Here is a 17,742-nt window from a genome sequence, read left to right on the forward strand (position 1 = left end):
AATAAAATAGGAACCAAAGATGGAGCAAAAACCAGTAACGTTTCTATTCCCTGTACTCGAAAGTTAGACTTTAAAACATTAGATCAAAGAACACATGCAATCATGGTAATCAGTTTTACCATTTAGTTAGATGATCTTGTGAACAGCAAACTTCTGTCCTTTGAAGTAGAGACAGGCTTATTTGAAGACCACCAGGTTCTTTCTCAATATAGACCCCAGCTGCTATATCAGGCAAATGACACTACCATTTGTCATTATCATAGGCGTCAACTACCATGGCGTCGGTTAAACCATATTAAGAGGGATGCGTTTATTTGTACTAACTGAATGGCAGCCGTTTCTCTGATTGGCTTTCCATTATCACATGACCTATTGCTGATTGGTCCTCTTGGAGGATAAGCCACATCCTGAAGTTCATCTGCAAGTACATCCCTCCCCAGCCAAAGTCCTTTACCCCATGTGCAGAAAGCAGTTAGTACAAATAGTTAGTCTGCATTAAGAGTGCTGACTATTTTGGGCAATTCAAGCAGCTGTTCACACCTCATTAAAGTATGATTACCTTTCAGTCTTTTCAGGCAGCCCACCAACTTCAGACACCCATCACCATGGGGAGACAGAGCATGGGGATTCCCTCCTTGCTTTAAAAAAATGTGTGTTGATTTCACTGACTACCATGTATAGCATTGACAGCAATGCACCCGCTATAAGCAGTGGGGACTGTGATCCAGTAATCAGAATGCCAATTATTTCTATCACTGAAGTTGACATTTGTGAACAGTAATCAGAGATATTAAAAAAAGGCATCTTCTCCCACAATTGCAAACTTGCATACAATATAATTTCAAAAACCCAAATTACTGACCAAACAAACTTGAAATGATTAGCTTATATATTATAGAAATGCTGTGTGATGGAACTCTGCTTCTATCATCAGTGCTTCACTTGGCATATTCTGAGCACTGGTACATTTTAAATCATAAAGGCAGAAATTTTTTGTGCTGAATGTGCTTGGAGATTAATTAGAGAAGGATTGCTTGAATAACTCTCAAAATTCCATAACTGTTTTGTTGAGATATTGATTTTTATCAGTCAAATTGAGCAATCCTAATGTAGTTTTGAAATAAATATGTTCTACATAACCCTTCATCTATGAGTGTGAGTGTGCACCAGATCCAAAATCTGACTCCAGCCAAAGAAAATAAACAATTCTCTTACCGTTGTTTAACACTTGTGCGCCCGGAGGAGATTTTTGTTTAAATTGATTTGAAGGTAATATATTGTACAATGCTTAATTTATCCAGGAGACATAGAGATTAATTTTACTATTTTGTCTTTCCTTACAGTGCACCAACGCAGGGCTATCTTTCCACAGCAGAGTCTACGCCATAGTCTATTTATGTTGTTCAGCCACTGGGCCGGTCCCTTTAGCATAATGTTTACTCCTCTGGACAGATACAGTGATAGGAACATGCAAATTAACCGGCACCAGTATTCTGCATTAAAGGTACAAGACATTTATACTCTAGTTCACTGAAAATCCACCAAATGTTTTGTTAAGTCTAGTTCTACATGTAATGGTTTTATATTTTGTCCTGCTAGTTGCATCCTGTCATTTGACAAATGTTACTGATCAATATTTTTCTTTAAGTAGATCACGTACTAAAAATTAACACAAACATATTCGTGCATATGACAACAACATATTTAGCAAAAATCCTCTTATTACAGCTTGTTTATATAAGGAAGAACAAAAATATTTGTAATCATTTTCTTGCATGAAAAATGCTTTCGTGTGTGGGTCCGAGCTCAAATGAAGTTTAATTTCATACTAGTGTAAGTGAAAAGTCTTAAAAGGGCGAAAAATTCATTTTTTGGCGAAAATGGTATTTTTTTCACCAAAAATATCGCTTTCGCACTGTTACTGCTGCAAGGCCTAAAATTCAAACTTCAATTTGCGCAGTGGTAAAAATCGATGTTGCACGAGGCTTCGTGGCGCAAACCACAAATTTTCTGCAACTTTACTCCGAGCCGATACTGCTGCGAGAGAGGCCTTGGGAGGAGGAAAACACCAAAAAATAAAAAATCCCAAAACATTCACAAGACACTTAACTATCGAATCACTGAAAAAGAATTTAAAAAATAAAAACTTTAACTTGCCTTTTTTGCAGGTCTTCATACTTACTGCTCCTCAAGGGCTGCAACGCAGCTTTTTACCTGCCGGTATTTTTCGCCCTAAATACGGGTGCGCACTGAGCCAAATTTTTGGCGAAAGCGATATTTCGAGTCTTGCATGGCGGCGGCCCACTCCCCAGCAGTACTTAAAAGCCGCCGCAAGACGTCTCTGAATTTCCCAACGACTGGTTTTTCATGAAAAACGGCGAAATATCGCCAAAAAACAGTCGCAAGGTTGGCAAATTTTTAGCTCTGTCTTTCTATCACATGTGCACCACCTACTGGCACTAAATGGAACAGCATGTATCTTAATCAGAACAATTTCAGCTTTATATTAATTATGGTTGTGGCATTCACACGTGAAAGAATTGCTATGTTCAACAATCTAAAGTCAAGTTTCATTCTTCATTTGTCTTATTTTGGTACATTCTTTGTGGACCATTAACTGGAATTTTAGTTAACAACAGCCTTGTGTAGATTTAAAGTTTGAAAACAATTTATTTAGTCATAGAATTATAAAGCACAGAAAGAGGCTATTTGGCCCATCGTACATATGCCACCTCTTTGGTAGAGCTATCCAATTCATCCCACTCCCTGGCTCTTTTCCCATAGGTAATTTTGTTACCTTCAAATATTTATCCACTTCCCTTTTGAAAGTTACTATTGAATTTGCTTCCACCGCCCTTTCATGCAGTGCATTCCAGATCACTACAACACTCCTTTTTAAAAAAAAAATTCTCATGTTGTCTTTGGTTCTTTTGCCAATCACCTTAAATCCACGTCCTCTGGTTACCGACCCTTCTGTCACTGGAAACGGTTTCTCCTTATTTACTCTATCAAAACCATTCATGATTTTGAACACCTCTATCAAATCTCCTCTTAACCTTCTCTGCTCGAAGGAGAACAACCTCAGTTTCTCCAGTCTCTCCACAGAACTGAAGTCCCTCATCCCTGGTAGTATTTTAGTAAATATCTTCTGCCCTCTCTAATGCCTTGACATCCTTCCTAAATTGTGGTGCCCAGAATTGAGAATTCTCAGTGGAGGCCTTATTAGTGTTTTATGAAGGTTTAGCACAGTTTCCTTGCTTTTGTACTCGATGCCTCTATTAATAAAGCCAAGAATCCCATATGCTTTTTTTCTTAACAGCTTTCTTAACTTGTTCTGCCACCTTCAAAGATTTGTTTACATACATCCCCAGGTCTCTCTGTTTCTGCATCCCCTTTAAAATGGCACCATTTAGTTTATATTGCCTTTCCTCATTCTTTGTACCAAAAGGTATCACTTCACACTGCATTGCGTTAAATTTCATCTGTGATATGTCTGTTCTTTTCACCAGTCTGTCTTTGTTCTTCTGAAGTCTGTTGTTGTCCTTCTCATTGTTTACTACAATTCCGGGTTTTGTGTCATCTGCAAGTTTTGAAATTATCCCCTGTATACCCAAGTCCAGGTCATCACTATATATCAAAAAGAGCAATGAGCCCAATATCGACCCCTGGGGAACACTGGTCTGAAAAACAGCTGTTCACCACTACTCTGTTTTTTGACCCTGGTAATTTTGTATCCACACTGCCAATGTTCCTTTAATCCCATGGGCTTTGATTTTGTTGACGTCTATTATGTGGTACTTTATCAAACGCCTTTTGAAAGTCCATATACACATCATCAACCACACGACCCTCATCTACCCTCTCCATCAATTAAATCAATACACGATTTGCCTTCAACAAATCCATGCTGACTTTCATTTATTAGTCCATACTTTTCCAAGTACCAATTCATTTTGTCCCAGATTATTGGGCCAAGTTTCTGATATCCACTAGAACGGCGTACCTCCGAGAGGCCCGCCTATTTTGTGGAATGAAAAGCGCACCAAAAACTTACCTTGCGATTCTCCGAGTGCAGCAGGCCTGTTCAGCAGTCAGCGCGATGCAGCACAACAGTGGGGGGGGGCGGAGCTACAGCCCTGGACCAAAAAGAGTGCTGGCAGTGCGCAGTGGAGTCTGCGCCCATGCGCAGTAGCTCCTGGTCCCCAGATTCTGTGTGCGTGTGCTGCTGGCTGTGTGGGAAGGGCCCGAAGCACACAGCCCCTAGCCCTGGCCGAATGGGCTCCTGGAGCGGGCAGAGTGCCGATTTCTAGCCTGCAGCACACAGCCTCTAGCCCTGGCCGGGCTCCCAGTACTCCCGAACGGGTAGGTGAGGTAGGAACTTTTTATTTTTTATTTATTGATTTATTGAATGATTGTTTTTACTTTTTATTTATTGAATTATTTTTTATTTATTAATTTATTTATCATTTATTATTGATGATGGTTCTTTATTTTTAAAACTGAAGTGTTTAATGCTTTGGAAAATCCCCTAACTACTTCCCTCTAACTTCCCTTCCCCTCCCCCCCCCCGCCCTTATTAGGCTTACCCGCGCCTAATTCTAAGGTGTACGCAAGGTTTTTCTGAGTGTACAAAAGTCGCCACTTACTCCGTTCTAAGTTAGTTTGGAGTAATTTTTTGGTGCCTAAACTTGCAAAACAGCCATAAGTGGCTTTTGGAAAAAAAAACTGAACTAAAACAAAACTAAACTAACTCACTAGAACTGGAGCAAACTAAATGCCGAGAGTTGTGATTTCTAAGATACTCCAAACTAAACTAGTTGCTCCAAAAAAAGAGGAGCAACTCCAGCTGAAACTTGGGCCCAATTGTCTCTGAAAGCTTTCCCACCACCAATGTTAGGCTGACTGGCCTATCATTATCATCATCATCATCATAGGCAGTCCCGCGAAACAAGGATGACTTGCTTCTACGCCAAAAAGGGATGAGTTCACAGGTGTTTCAATGAAAGACCTAATATTCCAGGTCCTGAACTACATCCTGAAAGGTGGAAAATGCCTGTGCGTGGATCTTTTTAACGTGGGGTGGCCGTTGCACACCACGGGCTTAATGGAGCTAGGTCTTGGTCCAGTGACAAGGGTTATCCAAGATGACTGGAGACCTGCTTTGCTGCACGGACCTAGTGTGCGCACATATCGCAGTGTGGGCTGGCCCATGCTGCCCCTGGTCCCCTGACCCCGAACTCGTACCTCTCCTGGGTCCCGATCACATCCCTCCACAGTCTCTCCGCACTACTGCTGTATTTGTCCACACTCCAATCACCGACCTGGATCTTGATGACGTCACTCTTCGCTGCCGTCGCCCACCTGCACAAGCTCGCGCTGCTCCCTGAAGTGGTATGCCTCCACACTGCCTCCGGGCCGCCACTCCTCCGCTTCTTTTATGGCCCCAACCTGCCGCTGGCGTTCTCACGCCGGTCGGGGCCTACACGTTGCCTATAATTGTCAGGTGGATCCCTCTCCCCTTTTTTGAATACTTGCAATCCTTCAGTCCTCTGTCACCATCCTCATGTTTCAGGAGGGTTGGAAGACTGTGACCAGAGCTTCAACAATTTCCACCCTTACTTTCCTCAGTAACCTAGGATCCAATCCATTCAGACAGGGTGACTTTAATATTTTGAGGACTGCCAACTTTTATGTGCCTCCGCTTTATCTATTTTTATCCTATCCAATATTGTTACTATCTCCTCCTTGACCGCTATATTGCCAGTATTCCCTTCTCTAGTGAAGACAGGCAGAAAGTACTCATTTAGGACCCAATTTTGGCCATGACTTGCTCCAATTTTTTTGGAGTAAGTTGTTTTTTCTTGCGTAAGTTAAAAAAACGCCATTTTCCCCAATCAACTTGCTCCAGAGTAACTCAGTTAGGTACGATTTTTTTTAGTTCAGGTTTTTTTTTCAAAAGAGGGCGTTCCCAGCCACTTAGGCCAGTTTTGGCCATTTAGGCAATTCTGGCCAGCTAAAAGTTACTCCAAATCCACTTGGGTCAGCGTACGTGGCCAGCTCTGAAAAATCTTGCGGGCAGTTAAGAAATCGGCGCAGGTAAGTAAGTAAGGACCTGCATCCAAGCACCAAACATTGCAAATAAAAGTTGAAATAACTCAATAACAATAAAGAACTCAGGTAAACAATTGAATAACAAATAAATAATTGTAGTAAATCCTACCTTGAATTGAACTCAGCCGGGGAAGGCAACGGGCCGGCCTGTACGGGAGGCCATTCGGCCTGGGAAAGGGGCGGCCGGCAAAGACGCATTTAGAGGCTGAAGGGAAGGTAAGGTAAGGCGGGAGTGGGGGTGGTGGAAGAGGCTGTGCTGGGCAGAAACGCGGCAAAGTATCGGGAGGCTGAAGAGAAGGGTGGGGGGTGTAGGGAGAGGCTGGGCTGGGCAGACACACGGCAAGGTATCAAGAGGCTGAAGAGAAGTTGGGGGCTGTAGGGAGAGGCTGGGCTGGGCAGAAATGTGGCAAAGTATCGGGAGGCTGAAGAGAAGGCTGGGGGGTGTAGGGAGAGGCTGGGCTGGGCAGACACACGGCAAGGTATCAAGAGGCTGAAGAGAAGGTGGGGGTTCGGGGGTGTAGGGAGAGGCTGGGCTGGGCAGAAATGTGGCAAAGTATCGGGAGGCTGAAGAGAAGGCTGGGGGGTGTAGGGAGAGGCTGGGCTGGGCTAGCTGGGCTGGGCAGACACACGGCAAGGTATCAAGAGGCTGAAGAGAAGGGTGGGGGTGTAGGGAGAGGCTGGGTTGGGCAGAAATGTGGCAAAGTATCGGGAGGTTGAAGAGAAGGGTGGGGGTGGAGGGAAAGGCTGGCCTGGCTGGGCTCGGCAGAAACGCGGCAAGGTATCGGGAGCCCGATTCTACTGCGTATGTGCGATCAGTTGAAACTGCAGCTCTCACTCACCCACTGACCCGATTCTACTGCGCATGCGCAATCACGGCAAATCCCGATCCTACTGCGCATGTCCAGCGTCCCGGCACTGCTTCCAGCGCAGGACGCTGGCTCCGCCCACAGACCCAGTCGCCACGTCACGCCAGCAGCTAGAAGGCCCGGGACAGCGGCCAAAATTGTCCCGAAGATTTTTGGCGCACTTCCAAGCATGGAAAACTGGTGCACCTCTGGCAAGTACGCCAGAAATCTCTAGTGGCCAAAATTGAGGCCAAAGTACCTCGGCCAAGCCCTTTGCCTCCACAAGAAGATCTCTTTTATGGTCCCGAATTGGCCTCAACCTTCCTTTGACTACCCTCTTACTATTTATATTTTTATAAAGTACTTCTGGGTTCCTATGTTGGCCTCTAATCTCTTTGCATACTCTTTCTTTGCCCCTCTTATTCCCTTTTTAAGATCTCCTCTGTGCTTTCTGCATTCAGCTTGGTTCTCTACAGTATTATGGGCCTACATTTGTCATAAGCTTCCTTCTTCTGTTTCATTTGAATCTCCACATGTTTAGCATCCAGGGAGCTCCAGCTTTGGATGTCTTTACTTTCCCCCTCGTGGGAATGTGTCTACTCTGTACCTGAACCATCTGCTCTTTGAAGGTCTCTTATGGTCCAATTACTATTTTGCCCACCAATTTTTGATTCCAATCCACCTGGGCCAAATTCCTTTTCAACTCTCTGAAATTAACCCCACTCCAGTTAAGTTATTTTACACTTGATGGTTTTTTGTCCTTTCCATAGCTATTCTAAATCTAATGATATTATGATCGCTGTTTCGAAATTTGACACCGAGCCACAAAAGTAGAAATTAGGGCAGGTGACCAAAAGCTTGGTCAAAGAGGTATGTTTTAAGGAGCGTCTTGAAAGAAGAAAGAGAGGTAGAGAGACGGAAAGATTTAGGCAGGGAGTTCCAGAGCTAGGCAATAGAAGGCACGGCTATCAATGGTTGAGCGATTATAATCAGGGATGCTCAAAGGGCAGAATTAGAGGAGCGCAGACATCTCGGGGTTGTGGGGCTGGAGGAGATTACACAGATAGGGAGGGATTTGAAAATAAGGATGAGAATTTTGAAATTGAGGCATTGCTTAATCGGAAGCCAATGGATCACCTCGAGTTTACATAGGGTAGATCAAGGGATGTGGAGATCGGGAGGCAAAGTGGAGTTGAGGTTGAAGAAGTAGCCATGATCTTATTGAATGACGAAGCAGGTTTGAGGGGCCGTATAGGTTACTCCTGCTCTGGCTATCTTTGAGCAATTTTCAAAAGAACGTGGATTTAATAATAAAATCTCAGATCCTAAATAATTTAGATTTCTGAACCAATTTTAACAGACATTATAAATCTATGCACAATACAAGTGTATATTCATGCATAAGTATATTCATGCATAAGTTAGTGTGTATATATTCAGCACTGAAGTGTTGAATTTCAAGGTTGGGGAAAGGAGGGAAACTTAATAATGCTCAGCATTGCAGGAGTAAATGAGTTATGTGTGTCCCCTTGAATGGGAGATAAATTTTTAGCCTCACTGAGAGTAGTTTATAATAACATTATCTTCGTTTTGGCGACAATTTCATCAACTTTATTTAAACTTTTAATATATTTATCACAGTAGGACAATACTTATGGACACTGAGGTTGCTGCTGTTTATCTAAGTAGCAGATGCCCTATTGTGTACAATTTGAATATAGTGAGATTACCTGAATTGTTCGTGTTACATTCTACTTGGAGACACACCTGGGGACATTGACACAAATCTTATGGGAAGGCACATGAACTGGGACCCTCTACATAATATCACTCCAGTGTTGGCACCACATGCTTCATCCGACAGTGAATGTTTATAGGCTTCCAAGGAGACATAATGGGGTTAATTCTGTGAGGCTCCACTCGGGGCCCAATTTTGGCCATGACTTGCATCAATCTTTTTGGAGTAAGTTGTTTTTTCTCACGTAAGTTTAAAAAATGCCATTTTCCCCAAAAAATTTGCTCCAGAGTAAGTCAGTTAAGCTAAAACTTATTCCAAATCGACTTAGGTCAGCGTATATGGCCAGCTCGGAAAAACATTGCGGGCAGTTAAGAATTCGGCGCAGGTTAGTACATTTAAAGCACCAACACTTACAAAGAACAAAAATAAGCATTCAATGACAAATAAAAAATACAAGGAAGTTGGGAGGACCTGCACCAAGACTTACAAAGCTCTAAACAAACCACAAAAAGTAATAAGCAATCAATCAATAACAAATAAAAAATAGAAGTCCTACCTTTATGCCAGAATCAAGTTTTTTTTTAAAGTCCCCCCCCCCCCCTCAGTGTCCATAAGTATTGTCCTACTGTGATAAATATATCAAAAGTTTAAATAAAGTTGATGAAATTGTCGTCAAAACGAAGATAATGTTATTATAAACTACTCTCAGTGAGGCTAAAAATTTATCTCCCATTCAAGGGGACACATATAACTCATTTACTCCTGCAATGCTGAGCATTATTAAGTTTCCCTGCGGCACCTCACTAGTTACAGGTTGCCAACCAGAGAATGAACCATTTATCTCGACTCTCTGTTTTTTGTTAGTTAGTTAATCCTCTATCCATGCTAATATATTACCCCCAAACCCGTGAACTTTTATCTTGTGCAGTAACCTTTTATGTGGCACCTAGTCAAATGCCTTCTGGAAGTCCAAATACACCACATCCACTGGTTCCCCTTTATCCACCCTGCTCGTTATATCCTCAAAGAATTCCAGCAAATTTGTCAAACGTGACTTCCCCTTCATAAATCCATGCTGACTCTGCCTGACCGAATTTTGCTTTTCCAAATGTCCTGCTGCTGCTTCTTTAATAATGAACTTCAACATTTTCCCAACGTCAGATGTTAGGCTAACTTGTCTATAGTTTCCTGCTTTTTGTCTGCCTCCTTTTTTAAATAGGGGCATTACATTTGCAGTTTTCCAATCTGCTGGGACCTCTCAGAATCCAAGGAATTTTGGTAAATTACAACCAATGCATCCACAATCCCTGCTTCTACTTCTCTTAAGACCCTAGGATGCAAGCCATCAGGTCCAGGGGATTTATCTGCCTTTAGTCCCATTATCTTCTTGAGTACCACCCCCTTAGTGATTGTGATTGTGTTAAGTTCTCCTCCGCCCCCCCGCCATAGCCCCTTGACTATCCACTGTTGGAATATTGTTAGTTTCCTCTACCGTAAAGACTGATACAAAATATTTGTTCATGCATATCAATCCCGTCTCTCATCACCATAGGCTATGTCAGCTGTACTATGTTGTGGACCCGTGTCTGATAATGTAGGTCTGTCATCAGATGGCTACCTGTACAAGTGGTTGGATAATATCCTGGATTCCCAAGAAAAAAAGGTAAGAAATATCAGGGATACATCCTTAGTAAATTGTAGATGTACACAATAAATGCCATGTATAAAAGTAGTAATCTTAGTAATATTGAAGACCAAACGAACTTGAATATGGTCTTTGATCACTTATGTTCTGAAAATTCACCAGTTAAAGATAATATAATTAAGGCTATTTTACAAGATACATTAATATTAATGTCGTCTTTTATGGTAAGATGATTTCAATTGAGTCTTGATGCTAAAACCAAACTGTTAGCTGCATTAATCTGCATAATTAATTGTCTCTGCCACAACAGTTGCCATTGTTTTATGAAATAATTATTTCTACAGCTACTGTTTTAATATTAGCTCTGTATTTTACACATGCTTCCTTTAGGTTCATCAGTTAGGCTGTGAAGCTGTAATGCTCTTATTAGAGTTGAATCCAGACCAGAGTAATCTGATGTACTGGGCAGTAGATCGATGCTATACAGGTTCAAGACGTGTGGCAGCTGGATGTTTCAAGGCAATAGCCAATGTGTTTCATAACAGGTACAATTTAAACTGTTATGTTCAGAATAAATTCACAGGACTATATCGCAAGCTCAAACTGTTGTGACCTTGGTTTCTTTATTCAGACTCCAGAGTGCGGAAGCACCATGGTGAATCACCTTTTATACCTGCTGGCCCCAGGGTCCACAGGTGACCCTTAGGTCTCCCACAGGTGTGCCCCCTAGTGGCAAGTCTTAGATTTTGGTGAGGTTTACATACATACATAACATCACTCTCCCCCCAAAGTCTTATTGTGCAAGTTATTTGCAAGTTGAGTCGATCTGGCTCCCCGTGCCCCCAGGTCGATTGCCTGGGTTGAAGTCCTGACATGGTGGGTTCATCCTCGTGGTTGATGACGAAGTTGATCGTGTTGGTGGATCGCTGGGGGCCAGGTCCTTTCACAGTGGTTCCTGGTTATCTGTAGTTCGCAGTTTGGTCGAGTCCAAATGCTTCACTTGTTAGCCCGGTACATGGTTTCACAATCAAATGCTCCGTTTTCATCACATACACTCCATTCCCCACCTTGGCTAATGCGGTGCTATTGGCCCAACTGGGACCCTGAACATGGTCTACATCACTTATTCTGATGTCGCATGTAGGGGCCGTGCAATTATGGTGCATTCTCTACTGATGACATGCGGAAGACTCGGTTCTGAGTGATTCTGTCTGGTGACTGCATAGCACCCAGGATAGCCGGATCTGTAGGTAGTCTACTGTGATGCGCGGTGCTAGGTTTAGTGATTTGGGCTACCTGCCTCCGGGCTATTGTCACTGACCCTGAGGTCTGACAAGCCCAGGATGGCCGCAGTGGCCTTGAGACTTAGAAACATAGAAAATAGGTGCAGGAGTAGGCCATTCGGTCCTTCTAGCCTGCACCGCCATTCAATGAGTTCATGGCTGAACATGCAACTTCAGTACCCCATTCCTGCTTTCTCGCCATACCCCTTGATCCCCCGAGTAGTAAGGACTTCATCTAACTCCTTTTTGAATATATTTAGTGAATTGGCCTCAACAACTTTCTGTGGTAGAGAATTCCACAGGTTCACCACTCTCTGGGTGAAGAAGTTTCTCCTCATCTCGGTCCTAAATGACTTACCTCTTATCCTTAGACTGTGTCCCCTGGTTCTGGACTTCCCCAACATTGGGAACATTCTTCCTGCATCTAACCTGTCTAAACCCATCAGAATTTTAAACGTTTCTATGAGGTCCCCTCTCATTCTTCTGAACTCCAGTGAATACAAGCCCAGTTGATCCAGTCTTTCTTCATAGGTCAGTCCCGCCATCCCGGGAATCAGTCTGGTGAACCTTCGCTGCACTCCCTCAATAGCAAGAATGTCCTTTCTCAAGTTAGGAGACCAAAACTGTACACAATACTCCAGGTGTGGCCTCACCAAGGCCCTGTACAACTGTAGCAACACCTCCCTGCCCCTGTACTCAAATCCCCTCGCTATGAAGGCCAACATGCCATTTGCTTTCTTAACCGCCTGCTGTACCTGCATGCCAACCTTCAATGACTGATGTACCATGACACCCAGGTCTCTTTGCACCTCCCCTTTTCCTAATCTGTCACCATTCAGATAATAGTCTGTCTCTCTGTTTTTACCACCAAAGTGGATAACCTCACATTTATCCACATTATACTTCATCTGCCATGCATTTGCCCACTCACCTAACCTATCCAAGTCACTCTGCAGCCTCATAGAATCCTCCTTGCAGCTCACACTGCCACCCAACTTAGTGTCATCCGCAAATTTGGAGATACTACATTTAATCCCCTCGTCTAAATCATTAATGTACAGTGTAAACAGCTGGGGCCCCAGCACAGAACCTTGCGGCACCCCACTAGTCACTGCCTGCCATTCTGAAAAGTCCCCATTTACTCCTACTCTTCGCTTCCTGTCTGACAACCAGTTCTCAATCCATGTCAGCACAATATCCCCAATCCCATGTGCTTTAACTTTGCACATTAATCTCTTGTGTGGGACCTTGTCGAAAGCCTTCTGAAAGTCCAAATATACCACATCAACTGGTTCTCCCTTGTCCACTTTACTGGAAACATTCTCAAAAAATTCCAGAAGATTTGTCAAGCATGATTTCCCTTTCACAAATCCATGCTGACTTGGACCTATCATGTCACCTCTTTCCAAATGCACTGCTATGACATCCTTAATAATTGATTCCATCATTTTACCCACTACCGATGTCAGGCTGACCGGTCTATAATTCCCTGTTTTCTCTCTCCCTCCTTTCGGTAGTGGCGGGAGGCCTAGTGGTCCCCGTGGACCTTTGGCCGTAGTATGAGGGCCCCGGTCCATCGACTGTGTGTAGTCGCCCTGCCTTGCTTTGCAACGTTGGAATGGGTCTATCATCTCTGCGACGGATAGGTTATCACATCCCGTCTATCAGTTCACCTTTGGTGGGCGGTAACGTGGACTCCTGGCTGGTCCAGGTCCTAAACTGGGAGGCTGTTACGGTTGACCCCTCGCTGTCTAGCACTTCCACGACTGCGAGTGGGTCTTCAGGCTGCTCCATTTCCACCCCGGTGGTAGGCAACTGAGGGCATTAATGCCGCTCTCAGTGCCTGGTCTGTGGCGGATCATGTTACAGTGCACAGACAGTGTTAGACATTCTCGAAACAACGCATCGATAATGGTGCTTCTGCTCTCCCAAGCTTGTGGGATGAGCAGCTTGTCTGACTCGAGCACTTATTGGGACACTATTGGTACGTCTCTTTAGTCCAGTGAACACAGGCTGCTGTTTTGTTTAACTTATTTGATACATGTTCAATCGTTTGGGGTTCGCCCGCTACATTGGCTTGCTGTACAACACACTCGACCCCGTGTGATAACACATCACTTGTTGACAAGTACTTTGTCAGATACATATATGACCGGTTGGTGTTCGCCTGCTACTTTGGCTTGTCGTAAGGTACCCCCAACCCCATACAATGGTACATCATTGGCCGCGAAAGACCGCTCGCAAGGGTTACATGGTGCACACTATTTATTGGAGCATAGTAGGTTCCTGGCCTACACCGCGGCCGCCCCTTTACCGTTGCCCCAAACCCAGTCGTCTTCCTTGCTGGGCGACACATTCCTTCGTTCCATTGCGGCGACTTCCCATGGCCTGGACGCTCTCTCGTCCCGTGGCCTGGACGCACTCTCGTCCCGTGGCCTGGACGCACCCTCGTCCCGTGGCCTGGGCGCCCTCTCTTCCGTGTCCGTGATGCCGACTGCCGTGATCTTCCTCCTCAGATATTTTGCCTCTGGCATTGGGAAGACTCAGTCAGATCATTTTGGCCGGAATCTCATTCCGCATGGTCGACCTGGAGCCTCTTCCATCATCGCGAAGGGGTCATCGGCTTTGGGTGGTGGGTACTGCGCCTGTACCTCTTCTCGGTTGAACTTTACCTCCTCGTGGTTGTGATGAGCGGCCTGTGCTTTGGGGATCTGCAAATGGATCTGCACTTCGATGCCTGGTTCAGCTGAAAGTGGGGGTTTGCTCAGCCTTTGAGAAGGGGAGGCTTCGTTCATCGGAGAAGGAACGCAGAGGTCTTCCCAGTTCCATCGAATCTTCCCCATCCACCTCCTGCCAAGCAGCGTTGGCCCATCACCTGAAACAATCTACAGTGGTAAATCGTGCATTGCTCCCTCCTGGAATACTCTTATGTCCGCACTGCCAATAACTGGTATCAGTTCCTTGGTGCAGGTGCACAGCTTTGCCTGAATCGGGATCAGCTTGGGTCGCTGTGCTTCATCGCCCCACAGCTTCTCGAAATTCTTCTGGCTCATAACTGATTGACTCGCCCCCGTGTCTAGTTCCATGGAGACTGGAGTGCCGTTAAGTTCAACTTTTAACATTATCGGAGGGCTTTTGGTAGTGAAGGTGTGTATCCCATATACTTCCTCTTCATCCTCAGATTTAGTTGCCTCTCCTGCTCGTTCATCGTGATCCTCGCTGGATCGGTCGTCCTCCCCTGACTCTGCCATGTGGTGAGTCAGAGATCGTTTGCACATTCGCTGGAGGTGCCCCATTGTTCCACAGCCCTTGCACACATAGGGTTTGAGCTCTATGGCTGCCCCCACAGCGCCAACATGGTGCTAATGGATACGCATTCACGCCCCACGGCAGACTCTGAGTCACTCTAGGCCTAGGTCTGGTCTCTGCAATCGGGTGGGCCCTGCCCTGTGCCGTTCTGCCTGCTGCAAACATTATTTTGTGCACGGTGCTCGCCGGTGAGCTTCGATTCTGTGAAGATATCTGTTTCATGTTATCGCTCGTGGATATGAAAGCTTGGGCTATCGTGATGGCCTTGCTCAGATCTAGGGATTCGGCAGACAGCAGTTTGCGAAGGATGACCTCGTGGCCAATTCCAAGCATGAAAAAGTCCCGCAACATTTCCCCTAACGATCCTGCAAAGTCACACTGTCCTGCAAGGTGTCTTAGGTCGGCGACAAAACTCGCCACGTTCTGGCCCTCGGAGCAAAGGTGCGTGTAAGATTTATCCGTTAGTTTGACCGGTGGCAGCAAATTTTTAAGGAGGCCATATACCGATGACCCACATACGGTGAAGAGAATCGCCCTGCGCTTGGGCGCCGTCTCAGCCTTGTCCAATTCGTTGGCCACGAAGTACTAGTCGAGGCACTCAATGAAGGCTTCCCAATCATCACCCTCAACAAATCTCTCAAGAATACCAACGGCAGCCATTGCCGCGTGAAATTTCTTGATCCGTTACTCGTCGCCAATTTGTTATGTTCAGAATAAATTCACGAGACTATATCGCAAGCTCAAACTGTTGTGACCTTAGTCTCTTTATTCAGACTCCAGAGTGAGGAAGCAGCATGGTGAATGACCTTTTATACCTGTTTGCTCCAGGGTGCACAGGCGACCCTTAGGTCTCCCACAGGTGAGCACCCTAGTGGCAAGTCTTACATTTGGGTAAGGTCTACATACATACATACATACATACATAACATAAACTGTTCTTGTATTGAAGGTTAAACAATAATGGGCACGTGCTCTTACAGTGGGCTGTAATTGAGGTTGTTCAACTGAACATTATGAACATCAGGCTAATTCAGTTCAATAAAAGAATTTATCTTCAAAAAACACATATGTTATTAAATTGGCTACTGGGAGGGAAGATTTGAATTATCCTTCCAATCTCGCCCTTCGCCGTGTTTTCACTATCCCGTCAGACCTTTCCCTCTCTAGCCCCAAATGATCAGTCCTCAGCAAAGGCCTCAAGTTACTCTCCTTACACCTCCACCTCAGTGAGTTTCGAGCTTGGCACAATACTAAGCTCTTCTTGCGTTGCCTTTGCCTCTGTGCCCACCTTGGCCAGGAGTCTTCAATCCACATGGCAGACTTTTTCTCCCATTTTCAGAATTGTCGTTCTACCTGGACCCCTCCGTCTGGCCCCTTATCCTCTCTAGATCCTTTCATTGGGAACTGCCCATGTGACATTGGCCATCTCAATTTCTCTAATCTGCTCACTCACTCAAACCAACATCCCTCTGTACTTGCCGCACTCTGTTCTATCAGGTCCAACCCTAACATTGTCATTAAACCTGCTGACAAGGGTGGCACTGTTGTTTGGTGAACTGATCTCTACCTTGCGGAGGCTAAACGGCAACTCTCTGACACCTCCTCCTCCCTTCCCCTGGACCATGACCCAACTACCGAACATCAAGCCATAATTTCCCAGACCGTCACTGACTTCATTTCCTCTGGAGATCGTCCCTCTACAGCCTCTAACCTCATAGTCCCGCACAGTCCGCTTCTACCTCCTTCCCAAGATCCACAAAAAGGCCAGCCCAGGTAGACCCATTATTTCAGCATGTTCTTGCCCCACAGAACTGATTTCTTCCTATCTCGAGTCTATTTTTTCTCCCTTTGTTCAGTCTCTTCCCACCTACATCTCTTCCAATGCCCTCCGCCACTTTAAAAGTTTCCAGTTTTCTGATGCTAACAGTCTTCGTTTCACCATGGATGTCCAATACAGCTACACCTGCACACCCCACTAGGATGGCCTGAGGTCCCTCCGCTTTTTACTTGAACAGAGGCCTAACCAGTCCCCATCAACTTTGCTTCCAATTACCACCCTCCTCCACCTGGCTGAACTTGTTCTCACATTGAATAACTTCTCCATACACTCCACGCACTTCCTCCAAATAAAGAGTGTTGCTATGGGAACCCTTATAGGTCCTTTTCGTGTGATATGTGGAACATTCTTTGTTTCCGTCTTACTCAGGTCCAATGTTTCCTTTAAACTGCATGGCTGCGCTGCACTCTGGATCTCCCTAGCAGCCAGCTCATCGGCATGCGCGGATCTTTGAATGGGCCGTGCAGTCCAAAAATAATTAGAGGGAACTTCCATTGCTCGGGTCTCCTCCCGCACCTCTGTTTCCGGTACACCGATGACTGTGTCAGTGCTATTTCCTGCTCTCGTCCCAAACTGGAAAATTTCATCAACTTTGCTTCCAATTTCCACCATTCCCTCACCTTCTCATGGTCCAGCTCCCCTTCTTCCTTTTCCTTTCTCGACTTCTCTATCTCCATTTCTGGGAATAGGCTATCGACCAATAACCCCAATCAGCCCTGACTCCGAAGACTACCTTGACAGCACTTCCTCCAACCCAGCGATTCTCACAGTTTCTCCGTCTCCATCATATCTGTTCTGATGATGCCAGCTTCCGTACTAGTGCTTCCAATATGTCTTCCTTTTTCTTCAACCGAAGATTCCGCTCTACCATGGTTGACATGGCCCTCGACCGTGTCAGTCCCATTTCCCGCACTTCCCTCTCACACCTTCCTCTTCCACCCAGAACCACAATCAGGTTCCCCTTGTTCTCACCT

The 17,742-nt window shown here is 45.1% G+C and overlaps 1 protein-coding gene across 8 annotated transcripts in view; it reads left to right on the plus strand.

Annotated features, from left to right (window-relative positions):
- fryl (furry homolog, like) overlaps nt 1-17,742 on the plus strand; it is a 693,453-nt gene that overhangs the window by 479,501 nt on the left and 196,210 nt on the right. For all 8 annotated transcript variants that reach the window (XM_070870121.1, XM_070870109.1, XM_070870094.1 and 5 more), the window contains 3 exons: nt 1,344-1,504; nt 10,247-10,357; nt 10,730-10,884. In XM_070870121.1, the coding sequence (XP_070726222.1) occupies nt 1,344-1,504; nt 10,247-10,357; nt 10,730-10,884 (427 nt within the window). The remainder of the gene's footprint in view (nt 1-1,343; nt 1,505-10,246; nt 10,358-10,729; nt 10,885-17,742) is intronic.

Source organism: Pristiophorus japonicus, chromosome 2 (genome assembly GCF_044704955.1).
Source record: "Pristiophorus japonicus isolate sPriJap1 chromosome 2, sPriJap1.hap1, whole genome shotgun sequence".
In the NCBI taxonomy this organism is placed as follows: domain Eukaryota; kingdom Metazoa; phylum Chordata; class Chondrichthyes; family Pristiophoridae; genus Pristiophorus; species Pristiophorus japonicus.